Source organism: Salvelinus sp. IW2-2015, linkage group LG8 (genome assembly GCF_002910315.2).
Source record: "Salvelinus sp. IW2-2015 linkage group LG8, ASM291031v2, whole genome shotgun sequence".
Classification (NCBI taxonomy): domain Eukaryota; kingdom Metazoa; phylum Chordata; class Actinopteri; order Salmoniformes; family Salmonidae; genus Salvelinus; species Salvelinus sp. IW2-2015.
The window spans coordinates 4,512,284-4,538,005 of NC_036848.1; the positions used below are offsets into that span (position 1 = coordinate 4,512,284).

At 42.6% G+C, this 25,722-nt stretch overlaps 2 protein-coding genes across 4 annotated transcripts in view; one reads left to right on the plus strand and one right to left on the minus strand.

Moving 5' to 3' along the window:
- Positions 1 to 15,470, minus strand: part of mtmr7a (myotubularin related protein 7a) — a 38,539-nt gene extending 23,069 nt beyond the window's left edge. For 2 of the 3 annotated variants that reach the window (XM_023992188.2, XM_023992189.2), the window contains exons 1-5: positions 15,290 to 15,470; positions 14,652 to 14,774; positions 9,841 to 10,003; positions 9,318 to 9,475; positions 8,550 to 8,678 (exon numbers count right to left, since the gene is read on the minus strand). In XM_023992188.2, the coding sequence (XP_023847956.1) occupies positions 8,550 to 8,678; positions 9,318 to 9,475; positions 9,841 to 10,003; positions 14,652 to 14,774; positions 15,290 to 15,313 (597 nt within the window). In that variant the 5' untranslated portion in view covers positions 15,314 to 15,470. The remainder of the gene's footprint in view (positions 1 to 8,549; positions 8,679 to 9,317; positions 9,476 to 9,840; positions 10,004 to 14,651; positions 14,775 to 15,289) is intronic. The other variant, XM_070444700.1, reaches the window with a different exon arrangement.
- A 727-nt stretch (positions 15,471 to 16,197) lies between these two features.
- The window catches only part of slc7a2 (solute carrier family 7 member 2), a 51,993-nt gene continuing 42,468 nt past the window's right edge, over positions 16,198 to 25,722 (plus strand). Inside the window, exon 1 of the mRNA XM_070444701.1 lies at positions 16,198 to 16,278. The gene's annotated coding sequence lies outside the window, so the exon portion shown is untranslated. The remainder of the gene's footprint in view (positions 16,279 to 25,722) is intronic.

Below are 25,722 nucleotides of genomic sequence, written 5' to 3' on the forward strand. Positions count from 1 at the left end.
GTTAAGGTTTCAGGTCAGGTTTTCTAGCAGTTTACATCTTATCACAGCCATGTAAACTGCTAGAAACCTGACCTGAACCTTATCACAGCCATGTAAACTGCTAGAAACCTGACCTGAACCTTATCACAGCCATGTATACTGCTAGGAGCCTGGCCTGAAACTTATCACAGCCATACAGTGCCTTGCAAAAGTATTCATCCCCCTTGGCGTTTTAACTATTTTGTTGCATTACAACCTGTAATTTAAATGGATTTTTATTTGGATATCATGTAATGGACATACACAAAAAAGTACAAATTGGTGAAGTGAAATGAATAAAAAAAACTTGTTTCATAAAATTCTAAAAAATACAAAACGGAAAAGTGGTGCGTGCATATGTATTCACCCCCTTTGCTAAGATGCCTCTAAATAAGATCTGGTGCAACTAATTACCTTCAGAAGTCATATAATTAGTTAAATAAAGCCCACCTGTGTGAAATCTCAGTATACAGTTGAAGTCAGAAGTTTACATACACCTTAGCCAAACACATTTAAACTCAGTTTTTCACAGTTCCTGACATTTAATCCAAGTAAAAATTCCCTGTCTTAGGTCAGTTAGGATCACCACTTTATTTTAAGAATATGAAATGTCAGAACAATAGTAGAGAGAATGATTTATTTCAGCTTTTCTTTCTTTCATCACATTCCCAGTGGGTCAGAAGTTACCATACACTCAATTAGTATTTGGTAGCATTGCCTTTAAATTGTTTAACTTGGGTCAAACGTTCCGGGTAGCCTTCCACAAGCTTCCCACAATAAGTTGGGTGAATTTTGGCCCATTCCTCCTGACAGAGCTGGTGTAACTGAGTCAGGTTTGTAGGCCTGCTCTTGCTCGGCACCCCACGCGTTTGTTCAGGTCGTCCCACAATAGTTGTAGTATTGGGATTGAGGTGGAGGGCTTAGTGATGCCATCTCCCGAATTACCCCTTGATGCATTATGTTATGTGCCCTAAGCTCATTTTGGCACAACTTTGACAGTATGCTCTGGGGGTCTATGGTACCATTGGAAGCCTACCCAATTTGCGACCAAGCTTTAACTCCTGACTGATTCTTCATTCTATAGTAGGACTGTTGTCGTTGTTCAATATATCCCCATAATTTTTCTCCTCTATGATGCCATCTATTTGTGAAGTGCACCTGTTCCTTCTGAGCAAATCACCACACAGCACAGTGCTGCTGCCACCCCATGCTTCATCGTGATGTGTGCTTCTCGCTTGCAACCCCTCTCCCTTTTCCTCCAAACATAATTGGTCATTATGGCCAAACAGTTCTTTTTTGTTTCATCAGACCAGCGACATTTCTCCAAAAAGTACGATCTTTGTCCCTGTGCAGTTGCAAACCGTAGTCGTGGCTTTTCTATGGCGGTGTACGATCGTCGTAATTGTGGAAGAGAGGAGACCAAGGCGAGCGTGATAACAATACATCCTCTGACAACAAACAAAACAACAAACGACCGTGAAGCTATAAAACAAATGGCAGACAAAAGCACTAACGAAAAGATAATGGACAATCACCCACGAACTACCTAATGAATATGGTGCCTAAATATGGTTCCCAATCAGAGACACGATAGACAGCTGTCTGCTAATTGAAACCAATCTAGCAACCATAGACATGCATACACTAGACTAGCACTTAAACCAACTAAACACAGCACCATAAACATACAAAAACCCTAGACATACAAAACACATACATCCCCCATGTTCACACCCTGACCTAACTAAAATAATAAGAAAACAAAGATAACTAGGCCAGGGCGTGACAGTACCCCCCCCCCCCACAAAGGTGCGGACTCCGGCCGCAAAAACCTGACAAGAAGGGAGGGTCCGGGTGGGCCTTCTCACGGCGGCGGCTCGGTGCGGACGTGGCCCCACCCCACATAAGTCAATCCCGCTTTCGTGGCTCCTCTTAACGGCGACCCTCCAAATTAACCCCCTGGACTGATGGGCGCCTCTGGACGGAGGCAGCACCGGACTGAGGGGCAGCTCGGACTGAGGCGCTCCGGACTGAGGGCAGCTCCGACTGAGGGGCAGCTCCCGGACTGAGGGCAGCTCGGACTGAAGGCAGCTCCGGACTGAAGGGCAGCTCAGGGACTCCTGACTGGCGGACAGCTCAGGCAGCTCCTGACTGCGGGCGGCTCTGGCAGCTCCTGACTGGCGGCGGTGGTGGCAGCTCTCTGATCTGGCGGGCGGTTCTGGCAGCTCCTGACTGCGGCGGCGGGTCTGGCAGCTCCTGACTGCGGCGGTCCGGCAGCTCCTGACTGGAGGCGGCTCTGGAAAGCTCCCTGACTGACGGGCGGCTCTGGGAAGCTCTGACTGACGGGCGGCTCGGAGCTCTAGCTGACGGGTCCGGCTCTGATATTCCGGAGCGTGGACAGGGCGCTGGTTCTGCTGCGACGCTCCTGTGACTATGACGAACGGCTCTGACTGGCGTCTGGAGACTCTATCGGACGGCTCTTTACACGCGGCCACTGATGACGGACGCGCTCTGAAGGGCTCGAGAGTACGGACGGGCGGCTTTGAAGGCTCAGGACAGACGGGTGGCTTTGAAGGCTCAGGACAGACGGGCAGCTCAGATGGCGCTGGGCAGACGGGCAGCTCAGACGGCGCTGGGCAGACGGGCAGCTCAGACGGCGCTGGGCAGACGGGCAGCTCAGACGGCGCTGGGCAGACGGGCAGCGCAGGCGGCAGCTCAGACGGCGCTGGGCAGACGGGCAGCGCAGGCTGCGCTGGGCAGACAGCAGATTCTGGCCTGCTGAGGCGCACAGTAAGTCTGGTGCGTGGTGCCGGAACAGGTTGTACCGGGCTAAAGACACGCACCTCAAGGCTAGTGCGGGGAGCAGCAACAGGACGTACAGGACTCTGGAGACGCACAGGAGGCTTGGTGCGTGGTGCCGGAACTGGTGGTACCGGGCTGGAGACACGCACCACAGGGCGAATGCGTGGAGGAGGAACAGGGCTCTGGAGACGCACTGGAAGCCTGGTGCGTGGTGTTGGCACTGGTGGTAATGAGCTGGGGCGAGGAGGTGGCACCGGATAGACCGGACCGTGAAGGCGTACTGGAGCTTTTGAGCACCGAGCCTGCCCAACCTTACCTGGTTGAATGCTCCCCGTAGCCAGGCCAGTGCGGCGAGGTGGAATAGCCCGCACTGGGCTGTGCTGGCGAACCGGGGACACCATGCGTAAGGCTGGTGCCATGTACGCCGGCCCGAGGAGACGCACTGGAGACCAGATGCGTTGAGCCGGCTTCATGGCACCTGGCTCGATGCCCACTCTAGCCCGGCCGATATGAGGAGCTGGGATGTACCGCACCGGGCTATGTACACGTACAGGAGACACGATGCGCTCTTCRGCATAACATGGTGTCTGCCCGTACTCCCGCTCTCCACGGTAAGCACGAGGAGTTGGCGCAGGTTTCCTACCTGACTTTGCCACACTCCCCGAGAGCCCTCCCCCAAGACATTTTTGGGGCTGCTTCTCTGGCTTCCAGCCGCGCTTCCGTGCTGCCTCCTCATACCACAGCCTCTCGGCTTTAGCTGCCTCCAGCTCTTCACGAGGGCGGCGATATTCTCCAGGTTGTGCCCAGGGTCCTCCGCCGTCCAGAATTTCCTCCCATTTCCAATAGTCCTGCGATTGCTGCTGCTGCCTTGTATCACGCTGCTTGGTCCGGGTTTGGTGGGTGATTCTGTCACGATCGTCGTAACATTGTGGAAGAGAGGAGGACCAAGGCGCAGCGTGATAACAATACATCCTCTTTTATTTGAAGATGAAAACGAAACGAACACTGACAAACTAAACAAAACAACAAACGACCGTGAAGCTATAAAACGAAAGTGCAGACACAAGCAACTAATGTAAAGACATAGACAATCACCCACGAACTACCTAATGAATATGGTTGCCTAAATATGGTTCCCCATCAGAGACAACAATAGACAGCTGTCTCTAATTGAGAACCAATCTAGGCAACCATAGACATGCATACACCTAGACTAGACCATAGCACCCATAAACATACAAAAAACCCTAGACAATACAAAACACATACATCCCCCATGTCACACCCTGACCTAACTAAAATAATAAAAGAAAACAAAGATAACTAAGGCCAGGGCGTGACAGGCGGTTTTGGAGCAGTGGCTTTTTCCTTGCTGAGCAGCCTTTCAGGTTATGTCGATATAGGACTCGTTTTACTGTGGATATAGATACTTTTTACATGTTTCCTCCAGCATCTTCACAAGGTCATTTGCTGTTGTTCTGGGATTGAGTTGTACTTTTCGCACCAAAGTATGTTTATCTCTAAGAGACAGAACGCGTCTCCTTCTTGAGCGGTATGAAGGCTGCGTGGTCCCATGGTGTTTATACTTGTGTACTATTGTTTGTACAGATGACCCTGGGACCTTCAGGCGTTTGGAAATTGCTCCCAAGGATGAACCAGACTTGTGGAGGTCTACAATTTGTTTTCTGAGGTCTTGGCTGATTTCTTTTGATTTTCCATGATGTCAAGCAAAGAGGCACTGCGTTTGAAGGTAGGCCTTGAAATGCATCCACAGGTACACCTCCAATTGACTCAAATTATGTCAATTAGCCTATCAGAAGCTTCTAAAGCCATGACATAATTTTCTGGAATTTTCCAAGCTGTTTAAAGGCACAGTCAACTTAGTGTATGTAAACTTCTGACCCACTGGAATTGTGGTACAGTGAATTATAAGTGAAATCATCTGTCTGTAAACAATTGTTGGAAAAATTACTTGGGTCATGCACAAGTCCCAACCGACTTGCCAAAACTATAGTTTGTTAACAAGACATTTGTGGAGTGGTTGAAAAACTAGTTTTAATGACTCCAACCTAAGTGTATGTAAACTGTATATACACACCTCTTCTGAAAGACCCCAGAGTCTGCAACACCACTAAGCAAGGGGTACCACCAAGTAAGCTGCACCATGAAGACCAAGGAGCTCTACAAACAGGGTTGGGTTATAAAAAAACATCCAAAACTTAGAACATCCCACGGAGCACCATTAAATCCATMATTAAAACATTGAAAGAATATGGCACCACAACAAACCTGCCAAAACTCACAGACCAGGCAAGGAGGGCATTAATCAGAGAGGCCACAAAGAGACCAAAGCTAACCCTGAAGGAGCTGCAAAGCTCCACAGCGGAGATTGGAGAATCTGTCCATAGGACCACTTTAAGCCATACACTCCACAGAGCTGGGCTTTACGGAGGAGTGGCCAGAAAAAAAGCCATTGCTTAAAGAAAAAAATAAGCAAACACGTTTGGTGTTCGCCAAAAGGCATGTGGGAGACTCCCCAAACATATGGAAGAAGGTACTCTGGTCAGATGAGACTAAAATGTAGCTTTTTGGCCATCAAGGAAAATGGTATGTCTGGCGCAAACCCAACACCTCTCAMCACCCGAGAACACCATCCCCACAGTGAAGCATGGTGGTGGTAGCATCATGCTGTGGGGATGTTTTTCATCGGCAGGGACTGGGAAACTGGTCAGAATTAAAGGAATGGATGGCACTAAATACAGGGAAATTCTTGAGGGAAACCTGTTTCAGTCTTCCAGAGATTTGGACGGAGGTTCACCTTCCAGCAGGACAATGACCCTAAGCATACTGCTAAAGCAACACTCGAGTGGTTTAAGGGGAAACATTTAATTGTCTTCGAATGGCCTAGTCAAAGCCCAGACCTCAATCCAATTGATAATCTGTGGTATGACTTAAAGATTGCTGTACACCAGCGGAACCCATCCAACTTGAAGGAGCTGGAGCAGTTTTGCCTTGAAGAATGGGCAAAAATCCCAGTGGCTGTATGTGCCAAGCTTATAGAGGCATACCCCAAGAGATGTGCAGCTGCAATTTCAGCAAAAGGTGGCTCAACAAAGTATTGACTTTGGGGGGGGGTGAATAGTTACGCACGCTCAGGTACTCTGTTTTTTTGTTTTACTTCTTGTTTGTTTCACAATAGAAATTATTTGGCATCTTCAAAGTGTTAAGCATGTTGTGTAAATCAAATGATACAAACCCCCCCCAAAAAAACTATTATAATTCCAGGTTGTAAGGCAACAAAATAGTAAAAATGCCTAAGGGGGTGAATACTTTCGCAAGCCACTGTACTTAAGAATATCAAAAAGAAGAAGAGACATGCTTGGGCCAAGAAACACGAGCAATGGACATTAGGCCGGTGGAAATCTGTCCTTTGGTCTGATGAGTCCAAATTTGAGATTTTTGGTTCCAACTGCCGTGTCTTTGTGAGACGCAGAGTAGGTGAACGGATGAACTCCGCATGTGTGGTTCCCACCGTGAAGCATGGAGGTGTGATGGTGCTTTGCTGTTGACACTGTCAATGAATTATGTATAATTCAAGTAGCCTATCAGAAGCTTCTAAAGCCATGACATCATTTTCTGGAATTTTCCAAGCTGTTTAAAGACTTAGTGTATGTAAACTTTTGACGCACTGGAATTGTGATACAGTGAATTATAAGTGAAATAATCTGTCTGTAAACAATTGTTGGAAAATTACTTGTGTCATGCACAAGGTAGATGTCCTAACCGACTTGCAAAAACTATAGTTTGTTAACAAGAAATTTGTGGAGTGGTTGAAAAACGAGTTTTAATGACTCCAACCTAAGTGTATGTAAACTTCCGACTTCAACTGTAATGCTAGGAGCCTGGCCTGAACCTTATCACAGCCATATATACTGCTACGAGCATGACCTGAACCTTATCACATCATATTCATAGATACTGCTAGGAACCTGGCCTGAACCTTATCACAGCCATATACACTGCTAGGAGGTTGGTGGCACCTTAATTGGGGAGGACGGTGTCGTGGTAATGGCTGGAGCGGAATGGTATAGAATATATCAAACATATGGTTTCCATGTATTTGATGCCATTCCATTTGCGCCGTTCCAGCTATTATTATTAGCCTGAGCAGCCTCCACTGCATACTACTAAAAGCATGACCTGAAGCTTATCACAAGCAATGGGCCTGGTTAAGGAGTGGTCGATGGCCTCCCTGGGGAGCAATGGGCCTGGCCAAGAGAGTATTATAATAGTTCCGAAAGCAGAGCTGGGCTCCTGCTCAGTATGGCCAGAGGATATGCTTGGTCATCCCAGACTCACTCACACACTGGGATTAGCAAAGGCCACTGACCAGCAGAACAAGGTCTCCAATGAAATAACATGACTTGGAATTACTAAGCACTTCTGATGTACAAGAGTTATCAACAGCATGGAGATTGTAACCTCAAGGGTCAAATTACCAATTTAGTCATTTTAGCAGACACTGTTATCAAGAGCGACTTACAGTAGTGAGTGCATATATTTTCATACTTTTTTGTCATGGTCCCCCTTGGGAATCAAACACACAACCCTGGTGTCGCAAGCACCATGCACTACCAACTGATCCACAATGGACTTTTCCTGGTTAAATAGAATTCAACAAAAATAAAATAGGAATATTCCAGCAGCACATCACAGAATTGGGTAGAATTTTGTATAAATATACACTACCATTCAAAAGTTTGGGGTCACTTAGAAATGTCCGTGCTTTTGAAAGAAAAGCAAATTTTTTGTCCATTAAAATAACATCAAATTGATCAGAAATACAGTGTAGATGTTGTAAATTACTATTGTAGCTGGAAATGGCAGATTTTTTATGGAATATCTACATAGGCGTATAGAGGCCCATTATTAGCAACCATCACTCCTGTGTTCCAATGGCATGTTGTGTTAGCTATTCCAAGTTTATCATTTTAAAAAGGCTAATTGATCATTAGAAAACCCTTTTGCAATTATATTAACACAGCTGAAAACTGTTGTTCTGAATAAAGAAGCAATAAAACTGGCCTTCTTTAGAAGCTAAGTTTAGCTAAGTATCTGGAGCATCAGCATTTGTGGGTTCGATTACAGGCTCAAAAGGGCCAGAAACAAAGCACTTTCTTCTGAAACTCATCAGTCTATTCTTGTTCTAGGAAATGAAGGCTATTCCATGCGAGAAATTGCCATGAAACTGAAGATCTCGTACAACGCTGTGTACTACTCCCTTCACAGAACAGCGCAAACTGGCTCTAACCAGAATAGAAAGAGGAGTGGGAGGCCCCGGTGCACAACTGAGCAAGAGGACAAGTACATTAGAGTGTCTAGTTTGAGAAACAGACGCCTCACAAGTCCTCAACTGACAGCTTCATTAAATAGTACCCGTAAAACACCAGTCTCAACGTCAACAGCGAAAAGGCGACTCCAGGATGATGGCCTTCTAGGCAGAGTTGCAAAGAAAAAGCCATATCTCAGACTGGCCAATAAGAAGAAAAGATTAAGATGGGCAAAAGAACACAGGCAATGGCCAGAGGAACTCTGCCTAGAAGGCCAGCATCCCGGAGTCGCCTCTTCACTGTTGATGTTGAGACAATTTATTTATATATACTGTATATGAGAGAGAGAATATAAAAATATGTGCGGGCTGTTGTTTTGAGAGATCTGTCAAGACTCACATGGTTTTCTTTGCAGTAGTATGACAACGTGGGAAATCGACCTCGGCTTCGGAATTTGGAACTCCCAACAATGACTGGGTGGGTGGCTGATTTTGGCACATACAGCTCAGCAGGATAAGTGTCACTCACCTGTTGGAAAATTACCCKAAAAAAATCACCATTCATGCAGTAATACAGTTTGTACATAGTCAAAATACTATCTAGGTAAGAGATGGGCAACTTTGATGGGGATGGGGGCCAACAACATCTGAACTCATCATGAGGGGCCGCAGTGGCTCGTGGGTGCAAACAGAACCGTCCCTAACCTTTTGGATGCCCTAAGCAAAATTTTGTTGGAGAACAATTGGATGACATAGCACACAAAAAACAGCGACCCGTTTTGGCTCGTGAGCACCACTTTGAAAACTACTGGCTGAAATTATACAGAAGTTTGAGAGTGCATCTTTAATATGATATCTGAGTGAGAGTGACTTACAAAATTGATGTGGGCTACCCGGTCCGTAATTCGACCATGATTACTACAAGTTTCGATAGCTGGCTAAACTAACTTATCAATCTAACAAATGCTAACTGACCTGAGCTAATTGAGTGACTGTCAGTGACTGACATAAGAAGATAAAAATTGCTGATGCACAACCAAATTTACAAATTTCACCTTGTGTATTCTACTATTCTAACTCTCAACAGTWAGTTGAGACACCAAAGAGTTCCTAAAAAAATGGCCAATTGGTCTCCTTGTAGGGTAATATGTGCATCTTGCGTACAGACCTTGTAGTCGCGGTTAACTGGGGATAGATTCCAGAGGTGGTTGGGAACGCCCATTCTACTGTACTCAGCCTTGAGGCTGAGAAAGTCCCAGGCCTGTCCTCTCACCTCCTTGTCACTGTTAGCATGAAAGGAAAAGCAGTACAGCTCCTCATATCGCGCTGCAAGACAAAACACAACAGGAATAACAACACTGACATAGCAAGGTTCTTACAGGTAGAGAGGGGGGTATGATCAGCAGTTGATTGATTGGAAAAGATCATGCAGCACTCACTTTTACATAACGTCATGTAATACAACACAACAAGATCTTTTTATGGAACAAAACAATATGTCATTATGGAATAAAACAAGATATCGTTATGGAACAAAACAAGATATCGTTATGGAACAAAACAAGATATCGTTATGGAACAAAACAAGATATCGTTATGGAACAAAACAAGATATCGTTATGGAACAAAACAAGATATCGTTATGGAACAAAACAAGATAGCGTTATGGTAATGTCCATGTCAGCGTGCACCTGGTCGGGAGAGGCGCAGCAGGGAGACGTGCACGTCATGGCAGTCCCTTTCCTGGGGGATGATAAACCGGAGGGCCTGGTAGTTCTTACAGTGGACGAGCAGAGGACTTCCTGTGGTGGTTGTAGCTTGTTTCTCCACACTGCACACTAAACTGTGCAGAACCTAGAGGGGTGAAGACAGCAGAGAACACAAGGCTCAGTAACCCCTTTCATATTTTCAAGGCACAATATAGCCCAATACTGGAATTATAGTCCAAGGACCTTAGATGTTCTGTTTAAAGGGCAAAGTGGCTCTGGAAGCTAAAACAGCCAAATACTRCTTCTAATCGTGAATCGATTCTCAATTGTGGTATGGTTCTAGAAACAAAAAGCCCTCTACTTTCATATCACATCAAGATAATTGCACAAATGCAAAATATACACTCACTGTACACTGTTTGAACCAATTTTTTCTCAGTTGCAGCCGACAGTATTTTTCAGTGACAACACATTTATGGTGTACATCTTCCGTTTACACACAGGTGTTCGAAGACGCAGATAGCTACTTAGCGCAGATAGTCAAATAAATAACATTAGCCTAGTTCTTTCATTTGTTGCATATGGTAGGCACTTGTTTTGTTTCATTCTGTTGTGCCATTTTCTTAGGCCAAATTAAATTCCAACTGTAATGCTGTGTTTGCTGCAATATAATAGCCTGCTCATATTTTTCCTTTAATTTACTTTTGATATTACCCTGATAAAGTTTAGAAACTTTTGTGAAGGTTTGGTGTGGTGTGGATATTATTAAGCTTTACCTACTGCAAGCATATGATATGAAGGCGGTGTGCACCAGCGTGTCAACTGATTCCGACAGTTAAACTTGAGGTGAGGAAGAATGTTTCAGGCATACCAGAGTTACTCCTATAATCTAACAATATGCTTATTTTTATACAAAATATTCGGATACGAATTAGCCTCCTTCTGTACATCTATATCTGTGTAGCAGACGCAGTAGCCATCTGACATAAAGAAATGCYTGTCGGTTTCGTAGCATGCCACTGGCATCTTATTGCTCTCTCTATCTCTTTGGAGCTAGGCCTTCTCTTCCACACCGATCTTGACAAACCCTTTCTGTACGGACCTCGCTTTGTGCACAGGGGCATTGTCATGCTGAAACAGGAAAGGACCTTCCCCAAAATGTTGCCACAAAGTTGGAAGCACAGGATCGTATAGAATGTCATTGTATGCTGTAGCGTTAAAATGTACCTTCACTGGAACTAAGGGGCCTAGCTCGAACAATAAAAAACAGCCCCAGACCATTATTCCTCCTCCACCAAACTTTACAGTGGGCACTATGGTAGCATTCTCCTGGCATCCGCCAAACAAAGATTTGTACGTTGGGCTGCCAGATTGTGAAGAGTGATTAATCAATCCAGAGAATATGTTTCCACTGTTCCAGAGTCCAATGGCGGAGAGCTTTACACCATTCCAGCCGAAGCTTGGCATTACAAATGGTGATCTTAGGCTTGTGTGCGGCTGCTCGGCCATGTAAACCCATTTCATGAAGCTCCCGACGAACAGTTATTGTGCTGACATTGCTTCCAGAGGCAGTTTGGAACTCGGTAGTGAACTCGGCGGTTCCGTTCTGTGAGCTTGTGTGGTCCTACCACTTTGCAGCTGAGCCATTGTTGCTCCTAGACATTTCCACTTCACAATAACAGCACTTACAGTTGATCGGGGCAGCTCTAGCAGGCAGAAATTGAACGAACTGACTTGTTGGAAAGGTGGCATCCTATGATGGTACCACGTTGAAAGTCACTGAGCTCTTCAGTAAGAACATTCTACTGCCAATGTTTGTCTATTGAGATTGCATGGCTGTGTGCTCGATTTTATACACCTGCCAGCAACGGGTGTGGATGAAATAGCCGAATCCACTAATTTGAACGGATGTCCACATACTTTTGTACAAAGAGTGTATACTGAAAAAATAGATGAAAGCAACATTCAATGACTTTACTGAGTTACAGTTCATATAAGGAAATAAGTCAAATTAAATAGACTCATTAGGCCCTAATGTATGGATTTCAGCATTGGGTGGGCCTGGGAACCAGGCCCATCCATTGGGGAGCCAGGCCCAGCTAGTCAGAATGAGTTTTTCCCCAAAAAAGGGCTATATTACAGACAGAAATACTCATCAGTTTCATCAGCTGTCCGGYTAGCTGGTCTCAGACGATCCCGCAGGTGAAGAAGCTGGATGTGGAGGTCCTGGGCTGGCGTGGTTACATGTCGTCTGCGGTTGTGAGGCCGCATATGGAATCATGTAGTAACCAAAATAGTGTCAAGTGTTATATTTTTTTATTTTAGATTCTTCAAAGTAGCCACCCTTTGCCTTGATGACAGCTTTGCACACTCTTGGCATTCACTCAACTAGCTTCATGAGGAATGCTTTTCCAACCGTTTTGAAGGAGTTCCCACATATGCTGAGCACTTGTTGGCTGCTTTTCCTTCACTCTGCGGTCCAACTGATCCCAAACCATCTCAATTGGGTTGAGGTCGGGTGATAGTGGAGGCCAGGTCATCTGATGCAGCACTCCATCACTCTCCTTCCTGTTCAAATAGTCCTTACACAGCCTAGAGGTGTGTTTTGGGTCATTGTCCTGTTGAAAAATAAATGATAGTCCCACTAAGCGCAAACCAAATGGGATGGCGTATGCTGTGGTAGCCATGCTGGTTATGTGTGCTTTAAATTCTAAATAAATCACTGACAGTGTCACCAGCAAAGCACCCCCACACCATCACACCTCTTCCTCCATGCTTCACGGTGGGAACCACAGATGCGGAGATCATCCGTTCACCTACTCTGCGTCTCACAAAAACACGGTGGTTGGAACCAAAAATCTCAAATTTGGACTCATCAGACCAAAGGAAAGATTTCCGCGGATCTAATGTCCATTGCTCATGTTTCTTGGCACAAGCAAGTCTCTTATTATTATTGGTGTCCTTGAGTAGTGGTTTCTTTGCACCAATTCGACCATGAAGGCCTGATTCAGGCAGTCTCCTCTAAACAGTTGATGTTGAGATGTGTCTATTACTTGAACTCTGTGAAACATTTATTTGGGCTGCAATCTGAGGTGCAGTTAACTCTAATGAACTTAGCCTCTGCAGCAGAGGTAATTCTGGGTCTTCCATTCCTGTGGCAGTCCTAATGAGAGCCAGTTTCATCATAGCGCTTGATGGTTTTTGCGACTGCACTTGAAGAAACTTGAAAAGTTCTTGACATTTTCCAGATTGACTGACCTTCATGACTTAATGTAATGATGGACTGTCATTTCTCTTTGCTTATTTGAGCTGTTCTTGCCATAATATGGACTTGGTCTCTAACCAAATAGGGCTATATTCTGTATACCACCCCTACCTTGTCACAACACAACTGATTGGCTCAAATGCATTAAGAAGGAAAGAAATTCCACAGATTAACATTTAACAACGCACACCTGTTAATTGAAATACATTCTAGGTGACTACCTCATGAAGCTGGTTGAGAGAATGTCAAGAGTGTGCAAAGCTGTCATCAAGGCAAAGGGTGGCTACTTTGAAAAATCTCAAATATAAAATATATTTTAATTTGTTTAACACTTTTTTGGTTACTACATGATTCCATATGTGTTATTTCATAGTTTTGATGTCTTCACTATTATTCTACAATGTAGAAAATAGTAACAATAAAGAGAAACCCTGGAATGAGTAGGTGTGTCCAAACTTTTGACTGGTACTGTATATATTTTTTTAACTGACAAATAAAATCAATCAATCAATCCAAACTATGCAGAGGCAATTTGGTGAATGGAAAGAGACATCTGTTACAAAACACCAAAAAGTTTAATGACATTCAGAGATTGTCAAACCAAGCCTTCCATACTGGGTAGACATACAGGGTAGGGGATGATGTGTTTTTTGTTTGTCCAGTTTAACAGTCTAAACATGTCAATACGTTTTTTTTATTGGTTGTGTGGTGCATTGGCACAGAAATCTGTTGGTGGAAAATGTGTTGCATATATTTATTATAAATTACAAATATGGCATCAAAGTGTTGAACATCTAATTTCTTCCTAGCTGATCATTGTCCGCAACCGGCTCTGATAGTGAAGTACTGAAACAGGTTGTCGGCGAACCCTTAGCCTTCTGGCCCGTACATGTCCCTGCSTGGCATCGATTGTGCCACAAAAAAGTTGATATCCAAAAAAGTAGATATCCACGTTTATAAATACAGGGTTGCTAAACTTATTGTTATTTGTGGTCGTAAAACATTATTTTGAGTTAATTATATGAGGGGGGAGGGTGTTCAATTTATTTTACAGTACAAGGGGTTACATTTTGGTTTTATGACACCTTGAGTTGGACCAGCTACCTCTCCATGCATCCCCCCTCCCCCTCAGTAAAATCCCTCACATGGAAATATGGCGTTGTGGGAACCTTAAACCTAACCCTATTAATGTGTGTAGTTATTTAACCRTCCGTTTTTTATTTATTAATTATTTCTCACCGATATGAAAGACACTTCCTTATTTCCAAAACCGTACCACAAGCGATGCGTGTAAAGGTTTAGAGCAGGCGCGGGGCTCTTATCAAAACTCCCCCGGTCAGAAGCTACTATGCTCAATAGCAGCTAAAGGTAGTTAGCTTCTATGAATGGGGGTAGGCACATTAGTGCTGCCAATGTGATACTATTGTATTGCACAAACCAAAATGATGCAGGACCGGGACTTCCACATTTCATTACGTTTTGTTGCGGAAGGTTATATCAAATATCGTATCAGACTGGAGCTGCCTACCCATGTTTCTGTACGGATCTCAGTCTCATTCTCCACAAAGATGGTGTGAGTGGCTGTCAGGTACAAAGTGCCCACCGAGGCTCTTCTGGAGGAGATTTTGTCAATCAGTCTGACTTTCTCAACCTGGGACAGGACAGATGGAGTAAAAGAAACACACTATGGAGAAATGGAACATGCATAACATAGGCCTATCTCTTTAATATTTAATATATAATCATTTTAATAGGACTACAATAATTATTGTTTTGAACACTGTAAAGAAATCAAGTATATGTGGTTTGCCGACATAGGCGACAACATTTGAGTATCTCATGATCAATAAAATATCAGATTACATGCCATATTAAATTGTTATTACACACTGATAAAATGTTGGCCAGTAAACAGCATAGGTAACACTGTGGCGTGAACGGCAACTACAGCATACGTGGCCACATTTGACAGTCCCCTTTCCCTTATTATAACAAATCATGTCGTTTATAGTGGTTCCAGTCTTACTGATATTTAATGTAAAACAATATGTATTTATAACAGTTACTATGGGTTAGGAGGCAAATACAAAGTGTAAATCTGAAACATCGAGGCCGGGTGAAATAAATTGACAATTGCATTAGTCATTAGTGCGGAATACGGTTTACCTTAGGCAGTCGGATGTGCTCCATCACTGTGGAACATAACAGCCAAGATGACTGCAACTGAACAGGCAACAATATTACACTACACTAAATTGGCGGATTAGTATTCTTTTCTGTCGCATTTTACGCATTAAATACTCAGCTATATTCAGCCATGGTCTTCCTCCTCCAGCGGTGCAGCCTATGAATATTGCTCTGCATGGTCCTAAAGCCCATCATTTCATATATCGCAACAAAAAGTTTCAATTAATAAAAATAAGGCTATAATCACAATCGACTTGGAATAAATTGTAGGCTATTGTAATGTTAATGTGAACATGTTGTTAGGTATGCCCAGGGTTAAAGGGTGAATCTGCAGTTGCTACATTCATTTTTGGACATAAATTAATTATTTGTACCCATTGATTCTTGAAGAATATAACTTAGAAATGCCTCATGAGCTTAGTTAAACTGTCATACCCCATCATAACCCACAATCTAAGTTTATGTTACTCCAATGTTTGTAAACAAAGTACATGTAAACAAACACTATATACCATCAAAACATGGTTAAAACTATAATTGTGCTTTCACGGATGGTCAGTCCTTGCATCCATAGGTGTCTATACATTTGAGAGTGGTTTCATTTCTCTAGCCCCATCCCTCAGCTTTTTACCACAACAMGGGTGCTTTGTTATTGTTCCAACTACTGATTGCCGCTTTAAATTGACGTTTCCATCAGAATGCCCATGCATTTTTTGTTCACCTGACTGTTCACTGACTTTTACATACCTGTCTGTCGCTGGTAACTGAGCTCTCGCAACAATACATGATGCCCCGTGCCCTCCCCTCCTGGCTCCTGCATATGTAAATATTTAAAAAAGGTATTCTAAAAGTCCACCTTTTCTTCTTCGGTGGACGTCAGAGCAGCACGTGGTTGGGGGTGTGCTACATTCTCCAATAAGAGCTGCTGTCCCGATTGGACATTTCTGTCAAGGCTGGAATCGCTAAAAGTAAGTGTCTGGCAGCACACTAACATCTAACTTTTAACTAAACTAACATCTAACTTTAAACTAAACTATATAAATGGAAGGTACACTATTGCAAGTAATTTCAAAGCTATATGGAGAGTTTAAGAGTATTTTATCAGGGAGTGGCATCTTGAAGCTTTGGATAGTTTGGATAATTTCTTGAATAATGAATTATGTGGTTCCACATCTCATGTGTATTTAAACTAGAGTACATTAATTTAGTAGGCTATATTTAATTACTCAGAATGTTTCTTAAAAATACACATTACACAGTTGTAGGCTAATAACTGCTGTAACTGCCTTTATGCACGCTTGTATGGAAACAATTTGGCAGTGATGTACAGTTATCTATTCTAAAATGTGTAGCCTATGTACCATCATATGTTAAAGATCAATGCATTATAGCCTATGTTTACAGAACTGTTTGATAGTGTATGGACATAATACAGTACCTTGCAGTTTGCTGGCTTCATTGCAKATTTTCTACATTTGTTTTATTTTCAAGCTTTGCTGCACTTATGCCAGTTGTGTGCTGTGCAGTTACATTGGCATAAATAAACACTTCACTCAGATACGTGATGTTTCTTTAACTTTAAATAAGAGCACAAGTTCAGCAAAAATGTATCTTCCTTTTTAGTGTTGCACCCCAACCCCCAAACCAGAGAGAGACAGTTGACACACCTTAGATTATATAAGTATAGGTCGACCATTTTGAAAATGATCAGTTCTGCATGTGTAGCCTACATGTGTACCCTATACAGTGTTYGGGAAGCTACTCTGAAAATATAGTTTACCAAGCTACCAATTACTTCACACTGGAAGAAGTTGAGCTAAACTAAAGCTACCATTAAGAAAAATATAGTTTAATTAACTAAAGTTACTCTGAAAAATCCAAACTACTTTGTGAAAAATTATCATATAAAAATCTGAAATGTCATAGAATAGAAAAGGGTAGATCACTGGAGTCAGATGTTAAGAGAATGTGTAATTTGGCCTATTAAACACAAAAACTATGTTTCAAATGAGAATTAGGCCAGTCTGATCCTGAAAACTTAAGGAAATTGTTGCCTACTTCACCCATATTTTATTTTTTCAAAAGAAAGTAGTGTGTAGTTCCAGTAGTTAGTTACATCGCTAAATGGCAAAACAGTAATTAACTACTGAAAACACTACCAAGATTTGAATTTAGTTCAACTGCCACCAAGCTACAGCAAAAATGTAATTACATTACTAGTTGACCCACATGTAACTCACCACTCCACAACACTGGTCCTATAGCTGTACTCAATGGGATCTCATGTATGAGAATGTCCAGGCCAAGTTAAATTAATTTGTAATGAGATTCAGTCAATCTGATAGTTGGCTACCACATCACATGGGCCTGGATGCCTGATAGCTGAAATGTAGCCATCCATTTTACACTTTGTATAATATGTTATAGGATATATTTATTAGTTACCATGGATAGAGAAAACTATTTTGCAGTGTTGGGGTCAATTCCATTTAAATTCCAGTCTACTCAAAAAGTGAACCAAACTCCAATTCAAATTCAACATTTTCATAATTGAAAAGCATTGCAGAGAATTTGAATTGAAATGTAATTGACCCCAACCCTGCGCTTTTGATCTCCATTCATTTAAAGTTTTTCCCGAGAGTTGAAAAGTTTCGCCAAGATTTAATGAATGGATGTATCCTTATGCTGAGTTTTACTCTTGATGCAAGACCATCTGTTGCAGGACATCAAAGAGCTAGAGGATCAATAAAACAGTTCAGTTAAACTAAGCAGAAGTGATTGACTTACTGATGCTTGGCAGCCCTCCTACTGATATCTGGTCATGCATTCAGAAATCAAACAGCTCGGCCATACTCATACAAATAAACACCTTTCAACCACTAACACTGACTCTGGAAGTAAAACAGACAACATACAGTAGTACCTATCTATGTTATTCTTTGATACTATCTAAATTATTATTTGATATATCTGTTATTCTTTGATACTATCTAAATTATTCTTTGATTCATCTATGTTATTCTTTGATACTATCTATGTTATTCTTTGACACTATCTATGTTATTCTTTGACACTGTCTATGTTATTCTTTGACACTATCTATGTTATTCTTTGATACTATCTATGTTATTCTTTGACAATATCTATCTTATTCTTTGACACTATCTATGTTGTTCATTCTCCGATACCTGTGGTATAGCCTACATTTTAGAGGAATTCATTACAGTAGCTAGGTTTCCATCCAATTGGCGACAGATTTTCATGTGAATAATTTAAAATATGCATAAAAACAATATGTGAATTTTCTCACCAGAAATGTTTCCATCAAATTGACTTGTTGCTGATAAAAGTGTGTGCGTGATGACGTAGTGCACATAACAATACCTTTTGTGATTAAATTCCCATGTACCGAATAAAAAATACAAGTTAAATGGGTTTCCATCGCATTTTCATWAAAAAAAAAAAATTATATAGTGAGTGTGCCCACTGGTATTGGCACGTACACTCTAGCCAACAYCTCGCAGATACAGTGCGATTATGGCCTACATGATGAAACTATTCTGGATAAAAGTGCAAGATCATAATTGATTTAATCTGTAGTCTAATAAACTGCTCGCTTTCCAGACAGAGTCGTAGTGGGAGGACCACACATGTCATCTCGTGACTCTTACTTCGATATGAATGTTATTATATCAATATTTCTCGCATAATTACTTTTACTGACACAAAAATATCCCACCTTGTCTAGCAGAATTAGTTTTGTCGACATTTGGAAAGTTTACCAAAAAATGTTCTGTTTCCATCAGGCCTGTCATTACATGTCTTATCCGAAATGTACTTTACTCACTTAAAACAGTTGGATGGAAACCTGGGCCCAGATTCACAAAACATTCTTAAGACATTTCTTCTTAATCTTAACTACCATTTTTTCCTTAACTATCGACTTATGACGAAAGTTAAGCAAAGTTGACATTCCTCAAAAAGGTTATTGGAAATGTTCTTGCGCTATTTCTTATTACTTTCTCCTTAAGCATAGAGTTAAGGAAAAAAATGATTCTAGAAAATAAAGTTATTAGATTTGTTCTTAATTCCATGATAGCTAAACCCTTATTTTAAACTCTGGGCAGTGAGAGAATAAGCTCATAAAAGCAATTGAACATGTTTAATTCACACAAACTTAATCTGAAAGTTTCAGTATTGATTATTGTAAACCCAGAACATGTTTTAGAACAGTAATCTCAGTAAGAAATATGCTAACATGATTTCCATTTCTAGCGAGATAGCTAGTTAAATTGGTTGCCTAGCAACAAACAACTTAATAAGATTCACAAGAAGATATTTGAGAAGTTCATAAGAAAATCATGAAATCTTAAGATGTTGAGGAATTGCACTTACGAACTATCTTATGAACTTCTAATTTTTTTCTCAAGAAGCTTCTTAAGTTTTTGCATCAGAAGAATCTGGGCCCTGGTTAGTCACTGATATTTTTTAACTTTTGTATTGTGTGTATTGTTATTGTATTGCTAGATATTACTTACTGTTGGAGCTAGAAGCATAATCATTTCGCTGCATCTGCTGTAAAATCAGCAAATCTGTGTAATAATYAATAAACTTTGATTTGGTTTGATTTAGGAGTACAGAAATCAGTGGTAGATATGTCAAACATTTAGATTCCATTGTTTGGTTTGCATGGTGGAGTTTTGTGTTGGTTCACTTTCATACGCCTAATGGTATTAGAAATGAGAGTTATGCAGTATTTACTTTATTTTATTGTGTTGGGACGTGACTTTCATTAATTTGATGACTGTTATTTATTCAATCCACTAACAATGTTTAATTGCTACTCAATTAAATTAATCATGTAACAATTAACTCATTTGGAATTTGGGGCAGCACGGAATAAGTTGTTTATAGAGTTACCTTCTCCCGAATTAAACTCTAAAGATACAGTTGAAGTTGGAAGTTTACATACACTTAGGTTGGAGTCATTAAAACTCGTTTTTCAACCACTCCACAAATTTCTTGTTAACAAACTATAGTTTTGGCAAGTCGGTTAGGACATCTACTTTGTGCATGACACAAGTAATTTTTCCAACAATTGTTTACAGACAGATTATTTCACTTATAATTCACTGTATCACAATTCCAGTGGGTCAGAAGTTTACATACACTAAATTGACCGTGCCTTTAAACAGCTTGGAAAATTCCAGAAAATTATGTCATGGCTTTAGAAGCTTCTGATAGGCTAATTGACATAATTTGAGTCAATTGGAGGTGTACCTGTTGAAGTATTTCAAGGCCTACCTTCAAACTCAGTGCCTCTTTGCTTGACATCATGGGAAAATCAAAATAAATTAGCCAAGAAGTTTGGTTCATCCTTGGGAGCAATTTACGAACACCTGAAGGTACCACGTTCATTTGTACAAACAATAGTACGCAAGTATAAACACCATGGGACCATGCAGCCATCATACCGCTCAGGAAGGAGATGCATTCTGTCTCTTAGAGATGAACATGCTTTGGTGCGAAAAGTGCAAATCAATCCCAGAACAACAGCAAAGGACTCTGTGAAGATGCTGGAGGAAGCAGGTACAAAAGTATCTATATCCACAGTAAAACGAGTCCTATATCGACATAACCTGAAAGGCCACGCAGCAAGGAAAAAGCCACTGCTCCAAAACCACCATAAAAAAGCCAGACTACGGTTTGCAACTGCACATGGGGACAAAGATCGTACTTTTTGGAGAAATGTCCTCTGGTCTGATGAAACAAAAATAGAACTGTTTGGCCATAATGACCATCGTTATGTTTGGAGGAAAAAGGGAGACGCTTGCAAGCCGAAGAACACCATCCCAACCGTGAAGCACGGGGGTGGCAGCATCATGCTGTGGGGGTGCTTTGCTGCAGAAGGAACAGGTGCACTTAAAAAAATAGATGGCATCATGAGGGGGGAAATTATGTGGATATATTGAAGCAACATCTCCAGACATCACTCAGGAAGTTAAAGCTTGGTCGCAAATGGGTCTTCCAACTGGACAATGACGCCAAGCATACTTCCAAAGTTGTGGAAAAATGGCTTAAGGATAACAAAGTCAAGGTATTGGAGTGGCCATCACAAAGCCCTGACCTAAATAGAGCCCTGACCTCCTGACCTCAATAAAGCCCTGACCTCCTATAGAAAATTTGTTGGCAGAACTGAAAAAGCGTGTGTGAGCAAGGAGGCCTACAAACCTGACTCAGTTACACCAACTCTGTCAGGAGGAATGGGTCAAAATTCACCCAACTTATTGTGGGAAGCTTGGGGAAGGCTACCTGATACGTTTGACCCATGTTAAACAATTTAAAGGCAATGCTACCAAATACTAATTGAGTGTATGTAAACTTCTGACCCACTGGGAATGTGATGAAAGAAATAAAAGCTGAAATAAATAATTCTCTCAACTTTTCACATTCTTAAAATAAATTGGCGATCCTAACTGACCTAAAACAGGGAATTTGTACTTGGATTAAATTTCAGGAATTGTGAAAAACTGAGTTTAAATGTGTTTGGCTAAGGTGTATGTAAACGTCCGACTTCAACTGTATATAAGTTGTATATCGATTACAGTCACTTATTATCATTACCTGAAATCAGTCTCATTCTGAACGTCGCAGACTTCTTGAATCCGCAAGAACCCTAACCTTTTGTGATTATTCAGTACTACACAAATTGATTTAATTATTTACTAACTAAATAAATAATAACACAGAACACACATACACACTTACATGAGACAAAAGTTCCTAGTGGACTGACACGATATGACAGCTTGTTACACAGAGATGGAAAAGGGGGTGGGGAAAATAGAGATAGCGAAAAAGGGACATTTATTGTACATTTGGAAATATGCTCACAGTAACCATATACCTTACACACGAACCGCCGCCCGTTTTGTCACGTCTGCTCCCGCTCTTCCCCTCCCCCTGGCGCTTGAGGGCGCCAGAATGCCTTGCATCACTCACTCCTGCCATCCATCACGTACACCTGCCTTTCCTTGTCACGCGCATTCAGCGTTATTGGACTCACCTGGACTCTCATCACCTGTTCATTTCCTCCCCTATATGTGTCAGTTCCCCAGCTCTGTTCCCGGCTTCTGCATTGATTGTTTTTCTGTTTGCTAAGCTGTTTATGTCTCGTTCCATGTCCGTTATTTATTAAATGTTACTCCCCGTACCTGCTTCGTCTCTCCAGCGTCATCCTTGTGATAGATCGTGACAGAATGCAGAAGCCATCACACGAAGCATCGGGGAGTACTGGCGTTCTGGTTGGTATATGGCATCGGCTCTGGGTCACCACCGATGGAACCGGGGGTGCCTAGCCTGCTCGTCGGCTTCCACGCCCTAGCAGGCTCGAGAGGTTTCCTTGCCCCGGTTGGCTCAGATGGCGCCCATCCCACGTCGGGCCTCAGCTGGATCGTCAGTTCTTGTCTGCCCAGCCTGTCCAGGAGTTTTTTGTTTGTTGGTTTGTTTTGTCGGTGACGTCGGGGGTGGATTCTGCCGCCGATGGAACCGGGGGTGCCTAAGCCAGCCCGTCGAGCTTTCATGCCCTGGCTGGCTCGAGAGGTTTCATTTCCTCGGTTGGCTCGGTGGCTTCCCATCCCACGTCACAACCACCGGATCATCGGTTTCCTTAGCGGGATCGACAGGCGTCTGGACTCAGCCGGATCGTCAGGCTCCCATGCCTCAGCCGGCTCGCCAGGCTCTCACGCTCCGCGGTTCGTCGGGCTTCCACGCCTCAACCGGCTTGCCCAGCGCCACATGTCTCGGCCGGTTTGCCCAGGTGGGACGCCGGGTGGCGCCCCTAGTGGGGGGTACTGTCACGTCTGCTCCCACTCTTCCCCTCCCCCTGGCGCTTGAGGGCGCCAGAATGCCTTGCATCACTCACTCCTGCCATCCATCCACGTACACCTGCCTTTCCTTGTCACGCGCATCAGCGTTATTGGACTCACCTGGACTCTCATCACCTGTTCATTTCTCCCTATATGTGTCAGTTCCCAGCTCTGTTCACGGCTTCTGCATTGATTGTTTTTCTGTTTGCTAAGCTGTTTATGTCTCGTTCCATGTCCGTTATTTATTACATTTACTCCCCGTACCTGCTTCGTCTCTCCAGCGTCATCCTTGTGATAGATCGTGACACGTTTGGGTAAGAAATGCAATGTATTTACATGTAGATGTCTTTGTTCGTCGTCTCTCTGTTGAAACCATTCAAGCGTTCTATGGGGATTGGCTCGATGGGTGTAAGGCTCTGGTTGGCCACCAGAGATCACAATGTCCTTCTTAGTTGGCTGTGGCTTCAATGATTCACCAGTGATTGTCTGCTTGCTGTTTGCTGGTCTCRTATGTTAATTCTTAGCGAGTCCTTTTAAGCATTCTGGTTGAAAAGGGCGGTTCCATCACACTGACACGTTCTTCTGACCTCAGTCAGGGAGTGGCTAAGTTAATGTGCAACGGACATGAAAACGATGTCCTCGTTAGAAAACTAAAATCACATTCCTATCTTAACAAAAATAGTTGCATCGTTATTCATATTGTATTAACATCATATTGGATGGAAACTTAACAGCCGAAGGGGGGTTTCCTTCCTAAGTTATAGTATTTGGTTCATACAGTGTTTAATCTCATCACAAAATGAAAGCAATATGATCCCCACTGACCGTTCCTATCTTAGAAATATTGTTCCAAAGTTTACTCTTTGGACGTTAGAGTTTTTGGGCTGCAAAATGTCTCTGTAACAAAGACATCTCAATCTTGATACTAGAGACCAAAAGGAGTCATCTGCTGCTTACAATTTACGATTGGGGTGAGGTGTCATAAAACCGTCCCAGTCCCCCCTCTCCTCTCCTGTGGGAGAGAGGGGGATCTGGCTATCTGTCAGCCATTTGCCAGACTGATCTGAGGCCTTGGATCCTRGACCAGGAGAGACATGACAATTGTGATAGCTACGAAACTTTGAGCACCCATCACCTTATTATAACAGTGATACTGTAGGGGTTGGTTGGCACACTTTTGTTAAATGTTAAAAAGAGTCTTGTAAGATATACTGGTGTGTATTTCTCAGCACCAGTATATCTTACAAGACTCTTTTTAACATTAATATAAAGACCAAGGACTGTAACGACACAGGATGAGACCCAGATGCAGACACAGGCGGCAGATGTTTTGAGTCTCAGAGATTTATTATCTACAAGGGGTAGGCAAATGACAGGTCCAGGACAGGCAGAGATCAGTAATCCTAATAAGAGTCAGGCAGGCGTAGAATGACAGGCTCAGGGTCAGGGCAGGAAAGGAGGTCGGAACCGGAAAGACTAGAACAAAAACTGGCAACAGACAGACCAAACGCAGGTATAAATACACAGGGGATAATGGGGAAAATAGGAGACACGGAACTCAGCGAGGAGGGCTGGATGCAGGATGTTCCTAGCGGGGATCCAGCACCTCTCCTCAGGGCCATTACCCTCCCAGTCAACCAGGTACTGAAATCCCCTGCCCCGAGGTCAAACACTCAGGAGGCGCCTCACCATGTACGCCGGATGGCCGTCGATGAGGGGGAGAGGGGTGGGCCTTGAAACAGAGGACAAAGGGCTATGAGACAGATGTTTAATCTGAGACACATGAAAAGTGCAACAGAAGACAAACAGCAGAGGGGCGAAGGATTTTAGAGATCAAATCTAATTTTATTTGTCACATGCGCCGAATATAACGTGTAGACCTTACCGTGAAACGCTTACTTACAAGCCCTTAACCAACAGTGCAGTTCAAGAAAGAGTTAAGAAAATATTTACCAAATAAACTAAAGTAAAAAATTAAAAAGCAACACAAACAATAACGAGGCTATTACAGGAGGTACCTGTACTGAGTCAATGTGCAGGGTTACAGGTTAGTCGAGGTAATTTGTACATGTAGGTAGGGGTGAAGTGACTATGCATAGAAAATAAAGAGCGAGTAGCAGCAGTGTAAAAAAACAAATGGAGGGGGGAGGGGTTGTCAATGTAAATAGTTAAATGTTAATAGATTAATTGTCCACCAGTCTTATGGCTTGGGGGTAGAAGCTGTTAAGGAGCCTTTTGGTCCTAGACTTGGCGCTCCGCCATCACTTTTTATTTTATTTATTTTTTATTTCACCTTTATTTAACTAAGTAAGCTAGTTGGGAACAGGTTCTCATTAACAACTGCCACCTGGCCAAGATAAAGCAAAGCAGTGTGACACAAACAACAACACAGAGTTACACATGGAATAAACAAGCGTACAGTCAAATAACACAATATAWWTTTTTWAAATCTATATACAGTGTGTGCAAATGGCGTGAGGAGGTAAGGCAATAAATTGGCCATAGTAGCGAAGTAATTACAAATGAGCTAAATTTAACACTGGA